The sequence below is a fragment of the Pseudorasbora parva genome, chromosome 17, assembly GCF_024679245.1.
Source record: "Pseudorasbora parva isolate DD20220531a chromosome 17, ASM2467924v1, whole genome shotgun sequence".
Classification (NCBI taxonomy): Eukaryota; Metazoa; Chordata; class Actinopteri; order Cypriniformes; family Gobionidae; genus Pseudorasbora; species Pseudorasbora parva.
Genome location: NC_090188.1, coordinates 3,677,174 through 3,702,228, shown reverse-complemented (window position 1 = coordinate 3,702,228; position 25,055 = coordinate 3,677,174). Strand labels below are relative to the sequence as shown.

The 25,055-nt window shown below is 41.0% G+C and overlaps 1 protein-coding gene and 2 long non-coding RNA genes across 3 annotated transcripts in view; all 3 read right to left on the bottom strand.

Annotated features, from left to right (window-relative positions):
• Positions 1-105: 105 nt before the first annotated feature.
• Positions 106-2,979, bottom strand: irf2bp2a (interferon regulatory factor 2 binding protein 2a). The gene is made up of 2 exons (XM_067420874.1): positions 1,970-2,979; positions 106-1,242 (listed from the first exon to the last, which is right to left on the bottom strand). Exons 1-2 carry the CDS (start codon positions 2,754-2,756, stop codon positions 527-529), a joined length of 1,503 nt encoding a protein of 500 aa, XP_067276975.1. The 5' UTR covers positions 2,757-2,979; the 3' UTR covers positions 106-526.
• Positions 2,980-5,928: 2,949 nt separating this feature from the next.
• The window catches only part of LOC137045434 (uncharacterized), an 85,235-nt gene continuing 66,108 nt past the window's right edge, over positions 5,929-25,055 (bottom strand). Inside the window, exon 3 of the long non-coding RNA XR_010898772.1 lies at positions 5,929-6,024. This is a non-coding gene — a long non-coding RNA (uncharacterized lncRNA). The remainder of the gene's footprint in view (positions 6,025-25,055) is intronic.
• On the bottom strand, positions 14,248-23,424 carry LOC137045091 (uncharacterized). The gene is made up of 3 exons (XR_010898685.1): positions 23,331-23,424; positions 22,430-22,547; positions 14,248-15,335 (listed from the first exon to the last, which is right to left on the bottom strand). It is a non-coding gene; the product is annotated as an uncharacterized lncRNA (long non-coding RNA).

The following is a 25,055-nucleotide window of genomic DNA, read 5'->3' as shown; positions in this document are numbered from 1 at the left end:
TGATCAGCACATCCGAGAGGACGCACGTTGGCCCTTCATAACACGTCCCAAATCAAAAAAGCTCAAGCACTCGGACCCTCAGAAGAAGCAAGCAGAGACTCTCCATTAATACAAGATCAGAAAATGTATTTGGCAATTTTAAACAAGTGCATACAAGTACAGCTAGAAGCGTTTTCCAATGTTTGCCAAGTGCTCGTAGAGTTTGCATTAGTCACATTCTACGTTTAACAGGAACTGCCACCATACCTAAAAGTACATCAAGAATCGTTAAACATCGACAAAGAAGAACGTAGTCCGTTATAATGAGTACATACCTTTTATCTTCAAAAAATATAGAAACACAATGTATTCAAAAATCAAAAAATGTACAGCAATGTTTACGAAGTATGCATGTCCCTTATGTCCATTATATACAAGTCCATTAGTTTCTGTCTGGATGTATGCATGTGATATTCATATGTATATATTTATATAGACCAATATTTTTGAATATGTTCAAAAAAAAAGGGCAGGAACAAAAATGAAATCAAGGGTCCCTCTCCTTTTTTACTTTGACGTCTCCGGCGAGAATGGTGGCGATTTCACCTTGCATGAAAGCCCATGGTACGTTCGAGCCCACCAGGGGGCATTTCTCCCCGCTCGGACAGTACACTTCTCCGGTAGCGCCCTGTTGTTTGATGCTTTCCCGGGAACACGGGAAGCAGAATTTGTGTGATGGCACGGAAGGGCACTGCACAAAGTGTGTGTCCTCAAGCCTTTCGTGGCAAAGTGTGCAGCACAGCGGGATGCTATTTGGAACCGACGAATCCGGAATGCTTTGAGGATGCACCGGATCCATTCCCGGCACATGAGGCGTTCCGGAACCTTGAGCCAGCCGCCTTTGGTTGGGCGAAAGCGGGCTGCTGCTGTTTCGGCGCGTCGTCGAGTGGACCTGATTGGCGTCCTTGGGCGAGCTATTTCCGCCGGCGTTATCTGCGGCCATGATTAACGCGGCCATTGGAGAATGTCCGTTTTGAGTGGCGGCGGCGCCCGAGCTGGGCTCTGGAGGGGTGGTGCGGGGGTGTGGGGATATCGTGGAAGGCGGGGAGGTGAAACTAGGCGGCTGCACCGGGGGCATTTTCAAACCTCCTTCCGCAGCCGCGGGGAGCCACTGTCCTTCTCCGTTAATCTTCCCGCCGCTGCCCTCCCCATCCGGCTCCGGCGAAGCTTTTCTCTTCAGATTCTTGGGATGTTTGCCTCGATCTGCAAAAAAGCATGAGTGTGCATGAATGGGCTGCACTATAAAGCGCCTTTATGCAACAACAATGTAGCAGACGCAATGATGCATTGTAGTGCCAGACGTAACAATGAGGCTGACTGCAAATGCACCACATGCAAATACACGTTGAGCTTTGATCAGCGGAAATTTTCTTGCAGCTGACTCATGCCATAGGGCTCCCATTCAAGCCAGACCATTTAAGAGACTATAGTGGCATTCTGCTGTATACATTACATAGGCCTATATATAAATTGTCTATATATATATATATATATATATATATATATATATATATATATACACACACACGTTCTTTAATTATTTTTACACACATTTCACTATGCATGGTTGAAAATTCTAAATATTATATAGTGTACCAAAATACAAATTTGTATTGCATGCATCTAGATACACACTGTAGAAAACGCTGGGTTGTTTTCAAAGGTTAAATACAACCGTTGGTTTACATTTTTAAATTACATTTTTTAAACCCAACGGTTCAGTTTGTCAACCGTTGGTTTAAAACTTTGAATGATTACATTTTAAAACCCAACGGTTGGTTTTGTCCATATTTGACCGTTGAAACAACCCAGCATTTTACAGATATACACATATTTTACCATTCAAGATTGACAAAATTACATTCCCTAAATGCAAGACATTCTATAGCCTACAAAACATAAATTAGCATGTATATTAATTTCCACATACCTGATTTGGAAGCAGGAGCGTTGGTCTCGTACATGACTCTCTGCTGCATGTGCTCCTTCTTGTATCTGCTGTCGTACGGGTTGAGCGTCATTAATTCCCGGACCGTTTTGTTCTTGTTGATCCAGTCGTCCGCCCGGGTCTTGTGGCTGTCGCTGATGTCCGGCGTCATGCTGTCCGGTCGGTGCTTGTCCTTGTCGTGCTCCGTGCTGGAGACCGAGGCTGGCCGTTTATTTCCGCCGAGGTCAGCAGGGCTGAGACCCGACATCTGTCCCGGTCTGCCGTTGATCGCGTGCGCCATGCTGCCGTTCACCAAAGGCACTAGATTAGGCGGCACACCGCTAGTCCTCCGCGGGTTTGGACTCTGGCGGTTGAGCTCCGGCGGATCGTCCGGTTTTGAGAATCCGTTCGGGACCGGGATGCCGTTGGCATGCCGCGCGGACTGGTATTCGGGTCCGAGCCTCGGAGGACGGTCGGAGGAGAGCGGGTAACGGTCAAGGGGCTGCGGTGGGCGCGAACCCGGGTCTCCAGACGCGTGATTTAACGCCTGGATCTCCTTCCCCGACAACGGTTTTCCCGGTCCCGCCGGTCTGCCGTCCTGAAATCCATGGGCTCTTTTGAGCTGCCGAGCGGTTTCAATGACAAACTCGATCCTGTCGGCTCCTTCGTAGTTCACACATCCTCTGCAAACGGGTTCGGTAAAATCCCAGATCATAGCCCACGGCATGCGGGGCAAGTCACATAAATAACACGACTGCCTCCTCGAAGCAGCAACCGCCGCGGACGACATCGCTCTTTTTGGTGAAAACCCCTCCGAAAATCAAGCGCAATCCTCTTTTGAAACGTCCGCGGATGCTCTGGAAGAAGAAAAAAATTCGGTAGGCTCCTCTCGCGCTCACACAAGTAATAATTAAGTTACAAACAGAACTTCATAGTAGCGTGCGCTTTACTACGACGTGCGCGCGATCTATCTCACTCACTACTACCGCGGCCAGGCTGGAGCTCAATGTGGAGCAGTGACGTCACCGGCCGCCCCGCTCTGACTCTATTTACTTGATTCTTCGACAGAACTCCCCCTCCGGCGCATGCGCGCTGACGGCGCTCTCTCTCTGCGCCCCGCCCCTACCCGTTTTTCCTTTATTCAACTATATTTGAATCGAGGCCAGAAGCTGCGACGACGACGACGGCGAGAAGTAGGAAATATGCGAAAAGCGCTTTCGATATCATCGCCGCGTTGGAAACCATTCGAAGTCGCAAGTTCTGTTTAGACTCGCTGACGCACGAGGACGATATATGCAAATCAGGCAAATTCTGGTGAGCTGTCAGTCACCATTACATCTTTTTTTAAGCGAATGTGGTTCCCAGGATCAATGAGGGAATTGCGATTGACAGGCACGGGGGAAATGGAAATTAATGAAATGTTAAAAAGTCGTTTGTAGTGGATATGCAATTTCTTGTTATCTACTAGAAATTCATCCATTAAAATCACAAACGACTGGGGCAAGTAAAAGGTGTGGTTATTTATTTATGTATAATTTAGGTTATACAGTGCCTGATAGATGTGTAATTAAAACGATGTCATTTTATAATTAAATGTTCGAATGTATTATTAGAAATTGAGAGTATAAATTCAGAATCTAAGATCAGCTTGTGTCCGCTCATGCATTAAAAATAGCAATAAAGTATGTCAGGCTTTTTCTGGAGATCCCCTACATTCCACTACTTTGCCATTTTCCTACAGCCTTCAGTTGTGTAAACATGTAAATATTAATCATTTCACAATATTAAGAATATACATATTCTATTCGTCATGCTCAAAAGATTTACACTTTCGTTTATACCACACTATACACACATCAAATCACATTTCCCCCCCTTCTAGTTTATATGGTCATACACATGTGATCGTGTCTGGTTACTGAGTACATAATGTCCACAGTGTGAGAAGAACCAACAAATAGCTTTGCAGGTCCTTCCCTTTTGTTTTGGATCTGTTCCAAATGAGTGCAGCTTCAGGGCTCTTTGGGTGAAGCAATGCGTCTGAAATCTGCAGACACAAGGCAGGATGTGTTTGTGCAAGCCCTCGTGACGTTGGAAAGAGGAAGTAAGATGTTTAGTCACGTACCCACAGCTTGCCTCGCCCTTCTCAACGAACATCAAATCTGTTGGCCCAAAGCCAGGGCGTATGATCTACCCTCCTAAAGGAATTGCAGCACTAGGGCGTGTTTTGTACCCGAGTAACTGTAAATACCGTCTTTTCTTTCCGGCCTGACGACTAATTCCTAACCCTTTGCATTCTGAGCAGGCCGATCGGATTTCACAAGATTGTGTCACTCAAGGTCATGTTGTTTTTGTTATATCAGTGGCTCTCAACTGGCGGTCGTGACTCAAAAATGGGTCACAGTTTGGTTCAGTCAAAAAACAAAGCTGAATGGAAATAATAGAAATGCTTATATAATCATGCACAGTTGGGAAATCAAACTATACTGGAAAAAAAAAGTCCAGAAGGAGGATAAACAGGGTTTGTATGCAAGCTTGTTTCTGCCACAATAATAATAATAAAAAAAAGGTAATTGCAACTTTCTCACAATTCCAACTTTTTTCTCCGATTTGTGTGATATAGTTGCAAATGCAAGTTACAAAGTCAGAATTGTAATATAAAGTCAGAATTATGTGATATAAAGTCAGAATTGTGTGATATAAAGTCAGAATTATGTAATAAAATCAGAATTATCTTTTAACATGTTTTATTCTGTGGAGGAAACATGCTTCCATAGGGTTGTGTCGACCACAATGTGTTTAATGATGTGAATTATTCAATGTCTTAAAGGGTTAGTTCACCCAAAAATGAAAATTATTTCATTAATTACTCCCCCTCATGTCGTTGGACACCCGTAAGACCTTCGTTCATCTTCAAAACACAAATTAAGATATTTTTGATGAAAGCTGAGAAAGGCTTCAGAAAGGCCTCCATTGGCATTAAAGAAGTCGTTAACAAAGTCCATCTCACTACAGGGGCTGTACAATAATTTTACGAAGCAATGAGAATAGTTTTTGTGCGCCAAAAAAAAAAAATCTAAATAATGACTTTATCCGGCAAGTTATTGTCTTCCGTGTAGGTCTCTGACGTGAACTCAGGCGATAGCGGCTCCTCCTCTTCTGGGTCATGTATTCGAACGGCGGAGCTGCCTCATATTCTCACGCATGCTTCGAGTTCAAGTCAATAACTTGGAGAATAAAGTCATTATTTTGATTTTTGTGCGCACAATAACTATTCTCGTCGCATTGTGAACTTATTGTACAGCCGCTGTAGTGAGATGGACTTTGTAACGAAGTTTTTAGTGCCTTTATGGGTCTTGTGAGTGGAAATGTACTGAATGCCAATGGAGGCCTGTCTGAAGCCTTTCTCAGCTTTCAACAAAAATATCTTCATTTGTGTTTTGAAGATGAACGAAGGTCTTACGGGTGTCCAACGACATGAGGGTGAGTAATTAATGAAATAATTTTCATTTTTGGGTGAACTAACCCTTTAATATTAAAAATGTGCAAATAAATATTTTTTACAATTTTGGTGCTTTATTAGGTCACCTCCACCATATAAAATATGCCACTTAAATTGAATAAACTTGACCAGTCTTGGCTCTTGCAAATGATTCAGCTCCACTCAGACTTTTTGATTTCATCATAATCCAGGAAATAAAACATTTCAGTGTTTGGTTTACCTTCGTATGATTTGCAATGTTGCTCAACACATGATGTCAAAATAAAATTCCACGTCCTGGAGCAAAACCAGTTGAGAAACACTGATCATGACTCAGCACTTCTTAAGCAATGCCTCATTAAAATAACACTTCAGAAGGAAACGTATTGCAAGGCTTAAAAAAAAAAAAAAAAAAAACCTTTTCAGTGGTTTGTTTGTGTTTAAGTCCATGCTTTATTCATCACCAGTGTGGTGCATTTACCTCTCGTGTGCTTTTGGGTTTTAGTCTGTCTTCCCTTCCATGAGGTGGCCCATTTTCTACGTTATATAACTCACACAGATGTTCAAGGACGTGGTACTGTACATGAAAACAACACAAATCAAATATTGATATGGTTATATAAGGTCACATATGCAAATATCACAATCTCTCACTCTCATATAAAATGCTTCACATCTTGAAGCATCATTAAAACCGCTGCTAGTGTTCATTTCAGGACTCGGAAACCCAGCCAGACACATTAACAGAGACGCAGACAACATAAAACAACACTAGCCTCAACTATAAAACGAGCATGCTTTCTAAAGCGTGTGCCGTGCTTTTGGGTTCACCGAAGTGTGTGAGGTGAACCCACTGACACAATGTCACTCTGCCCAGCGTTTCCAAGTGCAGACAGTCTGTAAAATCTCTTTTCCTTCTGTTGATTGGCTGTAAATTTCTCAGGAAATGGTAACTATGGCAACCCCTGCGCTCACCAGGATAGCCCCGCTGACAAGCAACATCCTGTTTACTGTGTTGCTATTTTTTCTCTGCCTGGCTCACAAATTCAACTGAGAATGTTTTTGTTGCGAGTTACGAGTCTGTTGTGCAAACCGCAGTAGTGTGATTACGAACACAGCTACAGTCTGTGCATGTTGTACATAAAGTATTCATTGCACACACTTAAATATTACATCCATTCAGCATTGATTTCACAAAGAGGAGCATGTGCACTCCCAAAACAGCCAGATGTCTGAATTATTTGCATACTACCCCACTACTGTAACGTGTAATTTATGCATTTAGCATACGCTTTAAGTGACTCAAAAGCAATCCGTACATATTGTGTATTGACATTGATTTTTGACAAAAATAAATATAACATGTTTGTATGGTGAACCTGAGTGTGTGTATAGAACTTATGGGTAACACGTTTATTAAAGCATTTATTTAACTTTGTTAATGTTAATGTCACCATTTATTAATTATTAAAATCTTGTTAACATTAGTTAATTGACCGAGAACTAACATGAACAGCTGTATTTTTATGAACTAATGTTAAAGATTAACAAATACAGTAACACATGTACTGCTCATGGTTAGTTCATGTTAGTTATTAATACATTAACTAATGCTATCTAATGAAACCTTATTGTAAAGTGTAACCAACTTAGGATAGATGCGATTAATCGATTTGACAGGACTAAGAGATATATATATATATATATATATATATATATATATATATATATATATATATATATATATATATATATATATATATATATATATATATATATATATAAGATAGATAACTCTGATTAATCACATTCACCATAAGTTTGTAAATATAGAGTATATGGGTGTGTGTGTGTCCTGTCATATTGATTATTCACATCTAACATAAGTTTGTAAATATAGAGTATATGGGTGTGTGTGTGTCCTGTCATATTGATTATTCGCATCTAACATAAGTTTGTAAATATAGAGGATATGTGTGTGCGTGTGTCCTGTCATATTGATTATTCACATCTAACATAAGTTTGTAAATTTAACACACACGAGATGGAAGCGATTAAATCGCAATTAATTGTTTTGCCAGCACACACACCAACTTGTGTTTGATAAATTACCAATTAAATACTAATAAATTACTATGAACAGTAAGACATATATTCATCTGGTTGTTATGAACCGTGCATGTTAGACTGACAAAAAATACTGCAGCATTCTCACTTTGTCGGTGCAAACAGTAAACATTTCGTGACATGGGGAGGTAGAAGAGCAATTATAAAATGGAGGAATTTAGTCAAAATGGAGGGCCTGAGAGAGGAGCAGAAAAAAAATGTGCTCGGCGTCTGGAATCTGGGGGCTGGAGGCTGCAGAGGTGATGTCATTGGAGCAGAGGAGCTGGGAGAAAAACAAGTCTCTTTCTTTATTCAGATCCTCTTTGCAGTCCCAGCAGGGGTAGGAGGGGAGGAGAAGGGAGGGCGGCTTGGCAGGCGGCCGTGGCAGGGGCTGCTGGGAAATGGTAAAGGATGCCAAGCAGGCTCTGCAGCCAACATTAGTGGCTCACATCTTTGTTCTCTGAAACCTGGTGTGCTGCCAAAAGCCTCATTTCAGTTCCCCGCCATGATTACACTGGGTGTAGGCCAATTCCTGAGAGCTCGCAATCCTCTCTGTGGCTCTCGCTCTCCTTCAAAGGCTCGCTGCCAAACATGCAGCAGTTTCCATGGCGACGGCGAGTGGAACATAAAAAGTAAGTAATGATTCAGGCAGAGAGCCAGATGTGCCACATGTGCAACAGTTATAAAAAAAAAAAAAAGGCATGATGAAGTAGAAAGGGCCAGTCTAGTCTGGTAGTCGTGCCTTACTTAGGAGAGTCGAAAATGCTGTTAAATCAAAGCTAAATAGAATTTGGAACTGCACTAGATTGCTACATTTTTGAAGGAGAAGAAAGAATGTTGTCAGCGAACATTCCAAAGCCTGGATACTAAGTAACAACACCTCGCAACACAATACATTTAAATATATACTATAAGTGATGCACGCTTTAGTTAACATGAGCTTATCTGGGAAATACCAACGAATACAAGTGAAACTTTCTCCTTAAAACCGGTCTGGCAAGATACATGTTCTCATGTTGTCGTCGCAGTAGCTCATGTAAAGCATGCTGTCATTGACAGACGAGAAGAGATGTGGTTTCCTGTCAAAATCCCCTGTCATTTGCACACACAGCATGACATACCCTCTGAAAAAAGCACATTTAAATATTAGAATGGACAGACTGAAATAGCCAAAATAAGGCCTCAGTCAGCTCAGTTAAGGCCAAGATTTCGGCTGTTAAACCATAATATATGCTATTTAAGGACTCATACGTAATAGTAAAGAGTCATGAGTTTTATATTAGTGCTGTCAAGTTGATTTATTGCATCTAACATATACATTCATACATATACACAAACATAGGTATTACACTTACAAACGTTATATGCAATTAATTGATTTGACAGCACTATATTGTGTATATACACAAAATAAATAAGTACATTTACACTATAAACACATACATGTGTATATATGCAGACACACAACGTATGTTAGATACCATTAATCGATTTAACAATGTATTGTGTGTGTGTGTGTGTGTGAGAGAGAGAGTGAATATAATCTATCTTTACAGTCTTATGCTAGATGGAATAGATTTGAGACTAAGCTATTTATACAGATAGATCATTGCAATTAAATAGCCTCTAACATAAAAGTTTTTGTGCACACACACACACACACACACACACACACACACACACACACACACACACACACACACAAACTTGAGTTAGAAGCCATTAATTGTGATTAATAGATTTGACACGCACACACAAAGATATACATTGTGGTCAAATCAATAAATTGTCTCTAACATAAAAGTACGTAAATGTAATGCTTGTATATGTATATATGTAGGTTACATATAAAAAAAACAATACACACACACACACACACACACACACAGACACACACACACACACACACACACACGCACAGACACACACACACATACATACACATACATACACACACACACATATATATAAACAAACAGGAAGCAACATGATCAAACAACACACACAATTTTACAGATATTTTGTCACATTTAAAAGTGCATCAGATCTAACCATGAACTGTTGTTCTGAATGTCACATGACTCTTGCACATCTAACATCATGAGGTCTGTGAGTTGGCAGGTGTGTGTGATGACATACAGCGCTATGTAAATGAAGTGTGGGTGGTATAGTCTCTTTCACACTTTTGCTTTCACATGCATTAATGGAACAAGCCTGTTTTTAGGGAACAAATCACTAGAAACCAGTTCACTATTTTTGCCCGATAAATTGCAGGGACATTTTGTAATTTGCACAATCATATATTTCATAATAACATCAGGGCTTTTTTTCTATAGTTTTAGTTCTCATACTTTCCAAATGTTAATAATTACTCAAGCCTCATATGACTCAATGAATGAGTGCATTTATTTTACAATGAGTATGTCTGTCAACGTGTCAGTCACACCTATATTTCTGTCCAATTGCTGTGCATGTAAATAACCTGATAATTCCAAATCTCATGTAAATATGCCCTGTCTGGCTTTTCCGTTGATTTTAATCAGTGTATTGTTATGCATGGACACTCAATAATGCTCATTTACCACTACTGAAGAACACATGATATTACCGACCACATATCAGTTCATGCCTAAAGTCATGATATAACCAGCTTACAGTGTAAAAGTTAAAGAATTTGAAGAATGTGCTTATTTTATATTAAAATGACTTGTGAAAACTGGTAATTCAGAGGTAAATAGAATTATAAAATACCCCAAAATTCATAAATATAATGTTTTTATTTTAAATTTGGCATGAAATGGCAGTTTTAATGTACATCGATCACGCATATTATAATAACCAGCTTCCTAATATTGTGTTGGTCCCCCTTTTGCTGACCCATCGAGGCATGGCCTCCTCTAGACCCCTAAAGGTGTGCTGTGGTATGTGGCACCAAGATGTTAGCAGCAGATCCTTTAAGTCCTGTAATTTGCGATGTGGGGCCTCCCTTGTTTGTTCAGCACATCCCACAGATGCTCGATTGGATTGAGATCTGGTGAATTTGGAGGTCAAGTCAACGCCTCAAACTGGTTGTTGTGCTCCTCAAACCATTCCTGAAAGCATTTGTGCTTTGTGTCAGGAGCATTATCCTGCTGGAAGAGCCACAGCCACCAGAAAACATGTTTCCATGAAAGGCTGAACATGGTCTCAGCAATGCTTAGGTAGGTGGAGCGTGTCAAAGTAACATCCACATGGATGGAGGACCCAAGGTTTCCCAGCAGAACATTGCCCAAAGCGTCACACTGCCTCCGCCGGCTCGCCTTCTTCCCATAGTGCATCCTGGGGCCATGTGTTCCCCAGGTACGCATATCCATGGGGAATTGATTGGATGCACGGGTGGCCAAGGCTCATTGATGCACGTGGGGAGCGAAGGCTGGCCCGTGGGGACTGGTCAAACAGATGAGCTACTGGAGCTCAAATTGATCAAGAAGTTAATGCTGGTTCTGATAGAAAGCTGTCAGAATACACAGAGCATTTGTTGCGGTATAGACCAGTCATGGTGCCCATGCTGACCCATGACCCCGCCGAAAGCACCAACACTGAGCATCAGAACTGGACCATGGAGCAATGGAAGAAGGTGGCCTGGTCTGATGACAAGGGCGGGGCAATCCATCACTCAAATAAGACCAGCCAAAAGCAACTACAATATCACACATTATCATCTTTATGATCGACTGAATTCCTGAAAGATCTCCAATCATCCATTTCACCTCACATAAAGTGAACGTGGGTGAGAGGGCATTAGTATGGCATTAGTAAGTGGGATACTGGCATTAGTAACCCACTTTCAATTGTGTCAAAAAGTACTGGAAACCATTGTCGCACCAGCCACTGATATGACTGACACATGTTGAGAAAGAAATGGAGAGGGAAGATGTGTCAGAAGCATCCGGATATGGCTGTTAGCGTCTGCGCCCCTCTTGCTTGTAGACTTCAAAGTGTGGATTTTTTCAAACCAGATTTCTCTCGGAAGCGAGTGACAGAATGAAATTGAGGGAGACACTTGAAAGGGAATGTTATGGTGTGTGCGATACGTGCTTGAGCTCTCTGAATAATCTCTCTCTGGGCCGCTTTCATCTGCAGCCACGGCTGTCATTACCCATGCTAGTGCCGCTAACTAGCGTTAACCCACTTTACCAGAGCTGGTAATAAACGTCTTGATTAAAATGCCAAATGTGATTGTATATAGTCAGACTTTGGACCTGCAGCACGTCTGATCAACTGTGAAGTAAGATGGGAGATTAAAGATCAGACACATAAGACACTTTGATCTGTCATATAAGAAATGCCATAAAGATAATAATAATATAGCCAGACTTCAGAGCTTAAGAAGTGTCATGCACGATTATGATCTACTGACATGCATTCCCAGATAGCAAAATTGCTCTGGCCCAGATCCGGCCCACACTTTACACTTTCATCTGGCCCACTACCCGCGTGGAATGATGGCACTTGGGCGGTCCGCTCCCGTTTGCCAGATTTAGGCCGCAATCAAGCCATAGCAACGCCGCATGTCAGCCATGAACAAAACGCATGAAGCAGAACTGGCCCACATCTGGCCCAGATAGCAAAATTGCTCTGGCCCAGATCCGGCCCACACTTGACACTTTCATCTGGCCGACTACCCGCGTGGAATGATGGCACTTGGGCGGTCCGCTCCCGTTTGCCAGATTTAGGCCGCAATCAAGCCATAGCAACGCCACATGTCAGCCATGAACAAAACGCTTGAAGCAGAACTGGCCCACATCTGGCCCAGATAGCAAAATTGCTCTGGCCCAGATCCGGCCCACACTTGACACTTTCATCTGGCCCACTACCCGCGTGGAATGATGGCACTTGGGCGGTCCGCTCCCGTTTGCCAGATTTAGGCCGCAATCAAGCCATAGCAACGCCACATGTCAGCCATGAACAAAACGCATGAAGCAGAACTGGCCCACATCTGGCCCAGATAGCAAAATTGCTCTGGCCCAGATCCGGCCCACACTTGACACTTTCATCTGGCCCACTACCCGCGTGGAATGATGGCACTTGGGCGGTCCACTCCCGTTTGTCAGATTTAGGCCACAATCAAGCCATAGCAATGCCGCATGTCAGCCATGAACAAAACGCATGAAGCAGAACTGGCCCACATCTGGCCCAGATAGCAAAATTGCTCTGGCCCAGATCTGGCCCACACTTGACACTTTCATCTGGCCCACTACCCGCGTGGAATGATGGCACTTGGGCGGTCCACTCCCGTTTGTCAGATTTAGGCCACAATCAAGCCATAGCAACGCCACATGTCAGCCATGAACAAAACGCATGAAGCAGAACTGGCCCACATCTGGCCCAGATAGCAAAATTGCTCTGGCCCAGATCCGGCCCACACTTGACACTTTCATCTGGCCCACTACCCGCGTGGAATGATGGCACTTGGGCGGTCCGCTCCCGTTTGCCAGATTTAGGCCGCAATCAAGCCATAGCAACACCGCATGTCAGCCATGAACAAAACGCATGAAGCAGAACTGGCCCACATCTGGCCCAGATAGCAAAATTGCTCTGGCCCAGATCCGGCCCACACTTGACACTTTCATCTGGCCCACTACCCGCGTGGAATGATGGCACTTGGGCGGTCCGCTCCCGTTTGCCAGATTTAGGCCGCAATCAAGCCATAGCAACGCCACATGTCAGCCATGAACAAAACGCATGAAGCAGAACTGGCCCACATCTGGCCCAGATAGCAAAATTGCTCTGGCCCAGATCCGGCCCACACTTGACACTTTCATCTGGCCCACTACCCGCGTGGAATGATGGCACTTGGGCGGTCCACTCCCGTTTGTCAGATTTAGGCCACAATCAAGCCATAGCAACGCCGCATGTCAGCCATGAACAAAACGCATGAAGCAGAAATGGCCCACATCTGGGCAACAGTTTATTTGAAATCTGGCCCAGATCCGGCCCAGATGTAATATCTTGCTTTGGCCCACATACTGTGTGAAATGATGGCACTTGGGCGGTTCGCTCCTGTTTGCCAGATTTGGGCCACAATCAAGCCATAGCAATGCCACATATCAGCTATGAACAAAACGCATGAAGCAGAACTGGCCCACAACTGTTGCCCAGATGTGGGCCAGTTCTGCTTCATGTGTAGGTATTAGATCCGGCCCAGATCTAATACCTTGCTCTGGCCCACATACCACATGGAATAATAGCACTTGGGCGGTCCGCTCTTGTTTGCCAGATTTGGGCCACAATCAAGCCATAGCAATGCCACATGTCAACCATGAACACAACACATGAAGCAGAAATGGCCCACATCTGGCTAACAGTTAAATTTAATTCTGGCCCAGGTCCGGCCCATATCTAATACCTTGCTCTGGCCCACATACCGTGTGAAATGATGGCACTTGAGTGGTCCACTTTTGTTTCCCAGATTTGAGCCACAATCAAGCAATAGCAATGCCACATGTCAGCCATGAACAAAACACATGAAGCAGAAATGGCCCACATATGGCTCACAGTTAAATTTAATTCTGGCCCAGGTCTGGCCCAGATCTAATACCTTGCTTTGGCCGATATAAACCAGAACTGACCCTAATGTGGGCCACAGTTGGTCTTTTACACAATCCTCATGTGGCCCACATGCTGTTTGCCAAATCTGGTCCACAATCGGGCCATTGCACAATTCAAGTTACCTTTCTTTGTTAATGCTTTATAAAGTTTCAAAGCAGATTTACAGGAATAAACATGAAAATAATTATTTAATTATTCAAACAGAGTTAAATTCTGCAGTAAAGCAGCCCTAAAAAGAAAATAGTGTCACAGCTGAAGTCAGGTCAGTGTTGATTCAGTTCTGTTCAATAACTGTGTAAGGTTCATCAATTATGAAATCAGTTCAATTTGCTATAAAGCAGCTTTGCAGAAAACATGATCCAGCGCAGTTCAGTTCTCCTCCAATAGCATCAGTGCAATTAAATCAATATTATATAGACATTAGAAATACCATAGACATTTTGTAATTCTTGCTGCCAATGATACAAAAAAATTGTGCTTAGAAACAGTCTCTCTGACAGCGTGCACATGTCGTCAAATGAGGTGTCTTTCACTGCTTACTGCACTTTAGCAGTTTAAAATCCCTTGTTTTTTAACCATAATGCTTAAAAATGCAGGCAGATGATAAGATTTCATTACCACACAAGCAGAACAGCAACGTAACTACGATAGAGATGATGGTCCAAAATCAGTAGCAGTTGATACATTTCTACCAGTTAATCATATCTACCAGTATATAGCCCACCCCTATTGTAGAATATTAAGCGTCCCAAACTAAGCAAGCCTAAGGCGACAGTGGCAAGGAACCCAAAATCCATCAGGTGACAGAAATGGAGAAGAAAAAACCTTGGTAGAAACCAGGCTGAGTTGGGGGACCAGTTGTCTCTGGCCAACGAACATGGTGTGAATATGATTCAGGCTGCATTACAAGTCAGACTATGGATTGCAATAATTCAGAATATTTCATCTAGATCCACCAGCTTGAAGATCAGGATACAACATGCCGACATGGAGTTGAAGCTGGCCTTAGGGGTCTGTGCAGAGGACAGAGGATCTGTGTTGATGGCTGTTAGCAAGTTCCTCACAGGGGATCCGTCTCTAGGAGTTGTCTAATTGACATGTTATCTGTTGACATTTAGGGCTGCGTTGATGTCTAGGTGCAGGTCCACCATCTGATCTGGATTTGGAGCAGATCCAGCTGACAATGGTAACCTCGGGATAAGAATGAAAGATTGTTAGCAAAGAATACACCAAATAAAACCATTACTGTACCTTATCGCTGCCATATTTATATAAAAATGTGTATGTCACTTTTATGTATATAGATTATAACATCCTAAACACTAAAATTAGGGTTTTATTGACATGATTTATTATTTTGTGCAAAAAATACTGAAAATTTGGCTTCCCAAACGTTGATTTTAATCGTGTCTGGATTTACTTTCAGTGCAGAAACAACTACTGATCCTTGTATCATTTGGTTAATTTCTACAATTCAGAAAGATCAAACAGATCTTAATATTAATCTGCACAAGCGACAATCAGGTCAGTTTTGGGAAAGATCTTGGGACATGTGGTCTTCACCTCACAGCCGGTAGGAAAAAAATCGGGATAGGACTCAGAAATCATGTTCATGGAAGTGATTATTAACGTTTAGGGGTGTAACGATACACTCGTGTCACGATTAAATATGTATCTCGATACTGAACTCCCGACACGATATGTATCCCGATACGATATGTATCCCGATAAGCCGAAATAAAGTTTTTATTTTTATTTTGTACTTTTTTATTGTTATTATATTATTATTTGTGTATTATTATCAGGACCCACAAATATTCCCCCATTGCATTATTATTAATTATATTTAACATTATGTTTTGTCATTGTATGATTCTATGTAATGAGATTATTAATGTAATAGTGTCACTGAAACTCTGTAAATTAAAAAAACAAAAATCCCTCACGAATTACTCGCACTTTAAATGCAGGCAGCATTGCTCATGCTCACTATGTCCTGCTGTTCCTGCTATTAATGCAGTATAAGAATGAACCATCTAAACTGCTTTGAATAATCATACTACTAAAACTAAATGTGATCTGGTGATTTAAATTATGTTTGCGCTTTCACTAAGGATTGCCGCTTTAAATGGTGTTTGCGCTTTGACGTTGGAGGAGTGCCACTTTAAATAATGTTTGCGCTCTCACTTTGAAGAGGGTCATTCCAGCAGTGCATGCATTTCAGATGATCAATGCAATCAATCACAGTTCTAATCGCAAGAAAGTGTGTCAAAATGGCCGCTCTCAAACTGTAAATGTTTAGCTCATCCAAGAATTTTACCTCACTTTCATGTTGTTTTCGCACGTCACGCAATCATTTGAACGTCTGTGTTTACTACAGAATGTTCACTGTGTTAAAGCTACACTGTGTAACTTTTTTAGTTTATTCTTAGCTAAAAACACTTAGTTCTTTCAAAAATATGTGCTAATTAATGTATGTAATGTGATGTAATGCACTTCTTTCAAGTAATAAAGTATTCTCGTAAGTTTATAATATACCATTGAAAATACATACGGGTGAGGGGTTCGAATGCCGGTCGCCATGTTGCCCCTCCATCTTGAAAGTACATTAGCCAAAGAGGGACATACCCGTAAATTCAAGCTTCGCCTTTCGCGTTTTAACACTCGATGGCACTCATGGACGAGGTTGAACTGGATGCCATGTTAATCTTGGACTAAATCGGCCACTGTAGGAGTTAAAACAAAATCGGAATTGAGAGGAACAGAAACTAATAATCACTGGTTGGTCAAATACCTTTTCACCACTAGATGGGGGAAATTATCACACAGTGTAGCTTTAAATATTTTCACCACATAAAGCCATTGGCCCTCATTTATCAATCTTGCGTAGAAACGGGTGTATATGTTGGTGTAAGATTATGCGTACACTCCTCTCACCGCCTGATTTATGAAGCTGTGCGCACCTCTGCAATCCAGGTGTACGCAATACCTGCCCTTGATAAATGCGGCGGCTGAAAACGATCGTCATTAGAATAACACGCCCCTATATATTCAAGTCTCCGCCTCCCCCACGCCCTCATTTTACGCCAGGGACAAACAGAAGACGGCAAAGAAGCGAAACTTCTCCGACGTGGAGATCAGGCGCGTCTCAGTCATCTCACGAGTCCACTAGTCAGGGCACTGATTAGGGCATAAGTCAATGGGCTGACTCCCGGATCAGTGCTCTGACTACTGAACTAGTGAGATGATTGAGATGTGCCCATTGAGACCATCACCAGGGAAGTGGAAAAAAAAACCCCGAAATTGTTTTATTTGAGAGTTTAAAGAGTGGGAATAAAGGCACCTACAAAAACAAAATATTGACACAAATAACGAGTACTGTTAATAGTGTGGGGGTTGAGAAGCGCACTCCAGCAGTTTAAATAGCTGTTCGATGATAGATAAAGCACCATCACAATGCATTATTTTACAGCACGTTTTGAAACAATTAGCATTTAATTTCGTATCACGGCACATGTATTGGGGTGTACAATAGTGATGATGATGTGATGTGGAGTCAGATTCATTCACATTAATAATTACATGACAATTAGTATGATTCTTATTCTTATTATTCTTATTCTTAACGACGCTTGTTATTTAGAAGAAGAATGTCGTTATTATTGATTTTAATATTATTGAAAAGAAGAAGGTAATTTTTATTATTTTGTCAGTCTGAATTATTATTATTTTATTATTATTAAATTATTATTATCTATATTATTATTATTATTTTAGTCCCAGTCCGTGCGCAGCTGCCGGGCCAGGCGGGCCTGAAACGTCAGATAAAGCGCTCAGGCTCGCGACTGGAAGAATACATATGCCTACAAATCAAACGCTTTGGTAAAGTCACACAAATTAAACATTGACGTTCATGTTGCACAAAAATAAACACTGAATGTTGTTGGTGTGGTTTTTAACAGTGGGTCATATAGCATATCTTGTCAGTGCGTTTTGTGGTGTTAGGAATTGTTTTTCTGCGCATTTTCCCACTAACTCAAACGTGCGTACACCACCTCCTGAGCTGGCGTAGGATTTGATCGTGCCGTACGCCAACGTCCATATTGATAAATCTCAAAGTCACCGTGGGTTTGGGTGTACGCAAGGTGTACGCTGGAAATTTGGTGTACGCACTTTTGATAAATGAGGGCCAATGTGTCTATTCAGAAGACTTGAAGATTTCAGAAGATTTGGATTAGACCACTTGATTACTTTATTTTTTGCATCGTTTAAGTTTGAGAGTAATGGACTTTAAAATGGGTTTCATAAAGAATATCTTCATTTGTGTTTGGAAGTTAAACGAAAAACGACATTATGGTGAGAATTATGACAGAATTTACATTTGAGGTACATTTGTAAATTTGTGTCTGGGTAAATTGTACCTTATAAATAGGCTTACTACAGCAAGTTGAGCCTTGGATAAAACAACTATATTGCAAATCATATCGTTTCCATCAACGATACATATAGTCACATTTTATTAATGCGATATAACAATTTATCATTACATCCCTATTAACGTTACTGCAGTGTGAAGCAGAGCAGGAGCGAGTGTTGTGGAGCTGAGCAAGGCTGCTGGAGTGATTGTTAATGAGATGAACAACACAAGCCTCACGAGCAGCGCGAAAAACTTTGATTATGCCATAGTCGCCGGCACTATTTCTGCTTTTCTGGTAATGAGTATGAGGTAACGCAGCTCTGTTTATCATATAACACATTTGAGTGAGTTTTAAATTATGTTATGACGTTACTCTGTGCGTTCACTCAGCGGCTGCTGTGACACTTGTTAACACTACAGTCGGAGTAAAGCGCATCAGCAGAATAAAACCAGAAACCGAGGGTTAAGAGATATGATGACATCATTAGGCGACGCCCTCACACGTCCCGGTTCCTTGGTTAAAATAGCAATTTTCTCACGATTTACAAATAGTTGGAAACATTTGGGATATTGAAGGTTCTCAACTGAACAAAATATGTAGTATTGGCCTAGTGGTTTTGGGATATCTTACTGCAAATGTTACATAATGCTATTTTACAAATCTAGACGCACCCTAGCGGCAGCAAATCTAATTTGCCATGAGTTTAGTCTAGCAACTCTAAATACACTTCTGAGCTGTAAAAACCAAACTCTGGTCAGGCCAAACACATTGTGTGTAGAGCCAGTGGGCGGGGCTTAACATAATGACGGCAGAGAAGGTTCTGAGAAGGTTGGTTGTAGCGCTATCCTATCGCGTGCAGAGGTAGTTTGAAAGACAACGTTTATCCCGCCCCTCGGACTGAGCCCTGTCAATGGTGAGTTCCCAGAGCTAACTTCCTGATGTGGCTCTGGCTTGTCAGGCTAACTTAATGCAGTTTTAAGTGAACATTTGGGGAGCAGTTGGGGAAATGATGTCTAACATTATATTAGATCTGTGAATTAGGTCTTTATATTTATGTTAATGAAACAATAAAAGAAAAAAGGTAATCACTCACTGTTCTTAACTGAACTACATTTGTAGCTTTAATAATGATCAATTCATTTGTAATAAACACACTAAAGACTAAACATTGATTTTTATTTTATTTGATTATTTGTTTTTCTTCCCTAAAAAGTTTAGGTAAGTAAAACACTAAAATATATCTATACAGCTCTGGGAGGAAAAAAAATTAAGAGACCACTGCAATTTTTTTCTTAAATCAGCATCTCTACAAGTATGGAAGCCTGCAAGTATATTCTGGCTTTACTGGCATAGGGATACAGTGAGCGTCGGGTTGCTTCCATCCTTAAAATTTTAAAGACAGCGGTTCATAAGAACAAGGTCAAGCAGCAGACATTGGGGACAACAAAGTTACAGACTGGCAGAGGGCGAAAACGACTCTACACTGACTGGAATGACCACCAACTCATTCGAATGTCACTCAACAACCATAGGATGACCTCAGGTGACCTACAAAAAGAATGGCAAAAGGCAGCTGGGGTGAAGTTCACGGCGAGGACAGTTCGAAACAGGCTCCCAGGGGACAGGGCTGAAGTTGTGGAAAGCTAGAAAAAAGCCCTTCATCAATGAGAAGCAAAGAAGAGCCAGGCTGAGGTTTGCAAGAGACCATAAGGATTGGACTGTAGAGGACTGGAGTATGGTCATCTTCTCTGATGAATCCAATTTTCAGCTTTGTCCAACACATGGTCTTCTGATGGTTAGACGGAGACCTGGAGAGGCCTACAAGCCACAGTGTCTCACACCCACTGTGAAACTTGGTGGAGGATCGGTGATGATCTGGGAGTGCTTCAGCAATGCTTGAATTGGGCAGACTTGTCTTTGTGAAGGACGCATGAATTAAACCACGTACAAGGTTGTCCTACAGTCTAAAAAATGCTGGGTTAATAACAACCCAAGTTGGGTTGAAAATGGACAAACCCACACATTGAGTTGTTTGAAAAGGTCCATTCACTGGATTCAAACAACCCAATTTCTGGGTTTGTCCATTTTCAACCCAACTTGGGTTGTTATTAACCCAGCGTGTTTAGAGTGTAGAAGAAAACATGCTTCCTTCTGCTCTGACAATGTTCCCCAACTCTGAGGACTAGTTTTTTTGCAGTGGTCTCTTAATTTTTTTCAGAGCTGTATATATATATATATATATATATATATATATATTAGGGATGCCACAATACTCAATATAATATTGAACCGTTAGGTACGGCATTCATGGTTCAATATGCGCTGGTGAATTGTGTTTTTTTTTTCTTCAGTTTTGCATTTAATTATTTATTTCCATTTCCCCCCGTTTGAAATATTCCCATAGACAGTAAAAGAAATGGACAGAGCTATCCCATTGACTTCAACGGCGGAAAAATGAGGCCAATCAGAGGCACTCACTTCCTGATGGCTGAGCGAACTGCGCAGACTCAGACTGAGCTTGAGGACGTAGATGTGACGTGAGCCTCCTGTCTGACAGCTGTGAGTCTTCTAGTAGTTAGTTGGGCTGAATCCTACTAGAGTTCGGTTCCTCTTTGGTGCGGTTCGTTTGGTCAGGTCTGAAAGCAGCGATCGCACTGTGAGTCTTCTAGTAGTTGTGGAAAGTGAAATCTGAATCACATTGTTTAAATATTTTCTCCCATTGCTTTTGGCTCACTATGGGCTTCTCCCCATTCTTCCCCCTTGACTTTATCAGACTTTATGTCTCCACGTCCCCCCGACTGTCTCATAGACAGTAAAGATTGCCTGCGAGCGTCTCCTCAGGTCTATACGGTAATTTCTCAACTGTGTGACAGAGTCGCGTTGGTTATGACGCAATAGTTAGCCTATTTTTACAAAAACGTATTCTGCGGGGCGATAGTGTAAGATAAAGGTAATGGAGCCTTTTATGCATCGTCGAGTTTCTTTAGAAATAAACAATGGACAAATTGAGTCTTTAAACGCCTCAGATGTAAAGTTATTCACTGTCAAAGACGCAAAAATGAATGGGAGTCAATGGGATGCTAACAGCAGGTTATGGCTTGGTTAGCAATGGTCTGATCAAGTCAAGGGAGAAGAATGGGGAGAAGCCCATAGTGAGCCAAAAGCAACGGGAGAAAATATTTAAACACCCTATGGGTGGAACGCTTTCCGAGCGCTAGATTACCCCCTTGAATATTCCTCTTTATTTATTCTGCTCTTTTTTTAATGGTTTGCCTGAGTCTATGCGCTGATTTGAGCAAATATCCAATCATATGCACTAAAGTTAAGGGTGTTTACCCGCATTTACGTTTATACTCTACATTTATTCATTCAATTTCATACTTAAATGCTACTGTACATCTCTGAGCTGCCACTGTAAATCTTTATATATATTTATTTTATTTAATACAATACACTGGGAATGTATACATTTTTTTATGTAAAGTTTAAGTAAGGGTTTTCAAGTCTTTTAAGTAAAATAAAGAAAGAGTATTGCAATAAAAACCATTTTCTCCTTAACCTTTTTCTGTTCCTGTCACCTAAGAATAGAAGAGCAAAAAAAAAACCCCGAACCGAACCGGAAAACCGTGATTAAAAACCAAAGTAATGTTATGTATTGAACCGTGGACTAACTGTATTGTTGCATCCCTAAAATATATATATATATATATATACAGTTTCTATTACTGTTTTTTATTGCATATTTCTTCTAATTTTTATTAACAAAGATGAAATAGATGAGATAGACCTAACAAGTGAAGTGAAGTGTAGTCCCGGATTTACTCCAAATGATTACAAACAATTAGTAAAATAGACTGTGTAAATTACTTGCGTGTCCATTTTCGTTACTCCTTTTCTCTTCTCCCTCTGTCTCACTTGCAATTTGAAGCCATCTGTTGAAGTGGGATTCTACAGCTTACTCGCTTGCTCTGTGATCCTGTTGTTTCTGTAATACAAGTAATACAACTAGTTAGTGCAGTTTAATGTCAAATTTATACATAGATGAATTTCAAATTATACATTATAATTATAACATTATAATTGGGAAAATACGTTGACCATACAGAACTGACTGCAGGTTGGTATACAGTGAGTGAAAGTGAAATCATGCTGGTCTATGCTTTTTTTTCAGCAGAAGACAATGTGATTTTCAGTTCGAAGGACTTCTTTTGGGAAGATCAGATCATTTTACTGACTTGGATCTTTAAATCATTTAGCAATCACGTCAAGTAGCGCAAACTTTGATAACAACTTCATATTTAAAATAAATAATAAAATAATGATAATAAAAACTATACATATTGCAGGCAAAATAACAAATTATGAGAAACAGATGATTCATTTAGGTTATTCTGGTAACGTTAGGCCTTGTTCATACTTTTGTCACGTGAGAGCCGCATAGACTAACGTTAGTACAGCAAACAGACAGAAATTAATATTTTATCAGCATTTATTTAGCAGTTAGTAATTATCAAAAATCACGTGACAAATGTATGAAAGAGAGGTGAACTAACGATAATCAACTTGAATTGCTAACGTTATGTCACTTACAAAATCCTTCAGGCAATGGCAAAAGTTTTGAATTGACAAAATAACTAATGTTTGATAGCTAACAATTGTAGCTTTCATTAGCTAACGTTTTAATATCACAACATGCAGTAAGTTACTCCAACTGAATATAACGAAGCAATCCCCAAAACGAAGCAATATTTTTTTTATTAAATCTTACCTTAACTTTCTTTGCCGTTTTCCACCGTCAAATCTCCAAACAATAATCCCCCTCTGCAGCTCCGTCTTTTGGGCGCCTTTTCCGCGGCTATTTTTTAAATTTAAAGGGCCGGAAATAGGAACTCGAACCAGTTGATTTTATATATATATATATATATATATATATATATATATATATATATATATATATATATATATATATAATATATATATATATTATATTATATTATATTATATTATATTATATTATATTATATTATATTTATTAATTATATTATATTTATTAATTATATTATATTTATTAATTATATTATATTTATTAATTATATTATATTTATTAATTATATTATATTTATTATATTATATTATATTTATTATATTATATTATATTTATTATATTATATATATATATATATATATATATATATATATATATTCTAGCAAGGGATAAAAAATGTTTTTTGTAATGAAAGCATAACAAAAAAAAAAGGGTTGAAAAAAGTTGGCTTCAAAATAACAATAAAATGTTCTCATAGCAGGTTTTGCTGATTTGTCATTCATTTAGCCTACTCTTAAATGCATATCTCAATTAATATACTGACAGGTTATAGGACAGGACATATATGATATAGATAATATTCAATATTTAAGTCAATATTTAGCAAAAATGAAAGACAAATTGAGTATTTTATTTATAATAATTTAGAATATCAGGGTCACTTGAAGCGGTTTATAAGATGACACTGCCTGTCACGGTTCATGGATTCCCTGTCTCACTCTTGGGTGCGTGTTGAATGTAGGTGAGGGCGGAGCCTGGGATTGGCTCATCACGCACCTGTGGCTGATCACCTGCACCAGCTGCAACTCATCACCTTCACCCTATTTAGTCTCTCTGTTTCTCTCTTGTCTTTGTCAGAGCGTTGTTGGATGTTCCCCTTGTGTCTCCGTGTTGGTTGTCGTTTCCCCCTTCTGTGAAACGCTGGATCCCTTCCCGGATTACCTCAACCGCGCTCCCGAGTCACTGCTGCTCACAGTCTGCCCGTGTCGCCAACAGAGTCTCTCTCACTGCTCCGTCTTATCCGGACTTCTTCTGTGTTCTGAGTTTTGGCTTCTGTGACACTTCTGTCAATAAACTGAGTTACTTGCAATTGAATCCTGCCTCTGTGAATCCGTTACAGAACGCTCTGACCAACCATGGATTCAGCGAGTATCAACGCCCTACTGACCAGCAGCAACGAGAGACTGGACCAGCAGGAGGCGAACTTAACTGCCACAGGACAGGCAGTACACACCTTGGTGGCACGGGTGGCCGAGCTGACCCAACAGATGCAACAACTCGTCGGTCCCACTGTGCCCGACCCACCGCCGATTCCCCACACACCATCTGCATCGTGGCAACCGGAACCACGTCTGCCTACCCCCGAGAATTATGCCGGTGAGAGCAATTATTGCAGAGCCTTCCTTACCAAGTGTTCCTTGTTTTTCGCTCTTCAACCGCAGACTTTCAACACAGAGAGATCCAAGGTGGCATTCGTCCTCACCCTGCTCTCCGGACGAGCCGCACTTTGGGGAACGGCGGTGTGGGAGAACCAACATCCTTGCTGCTCCTCGTTCCAGACGCTGGCGGCAGAGATGAGAAGGGTGTTTGACCGAGCGGTGACCGGAAGAGAAGCGGCACGTCAACTCGCAGAGCTCCGCCAAGGTAACCGCTCGGTCTCGGATTATT

What these genes read in the sequence shown, in the direction of transcription:
- irf2bp2a (XM_067420874.1), bottom strand. Translation starts at nt 2,756, where the DNA reads ATGTCGTCCGCGGCGGTTGCTGCTTCGAGGAGGCAGTCGTGTTATTTA. An exon ending in CGCTCCTGCTTCCAAATCAG is followed by an intron (nt 1,243 to 1,969) that starts GTATGTGGAAAT and finishes GCTTTTTTGCAG; the next exon opens with ATCGAGGCAAACATCCCAAG.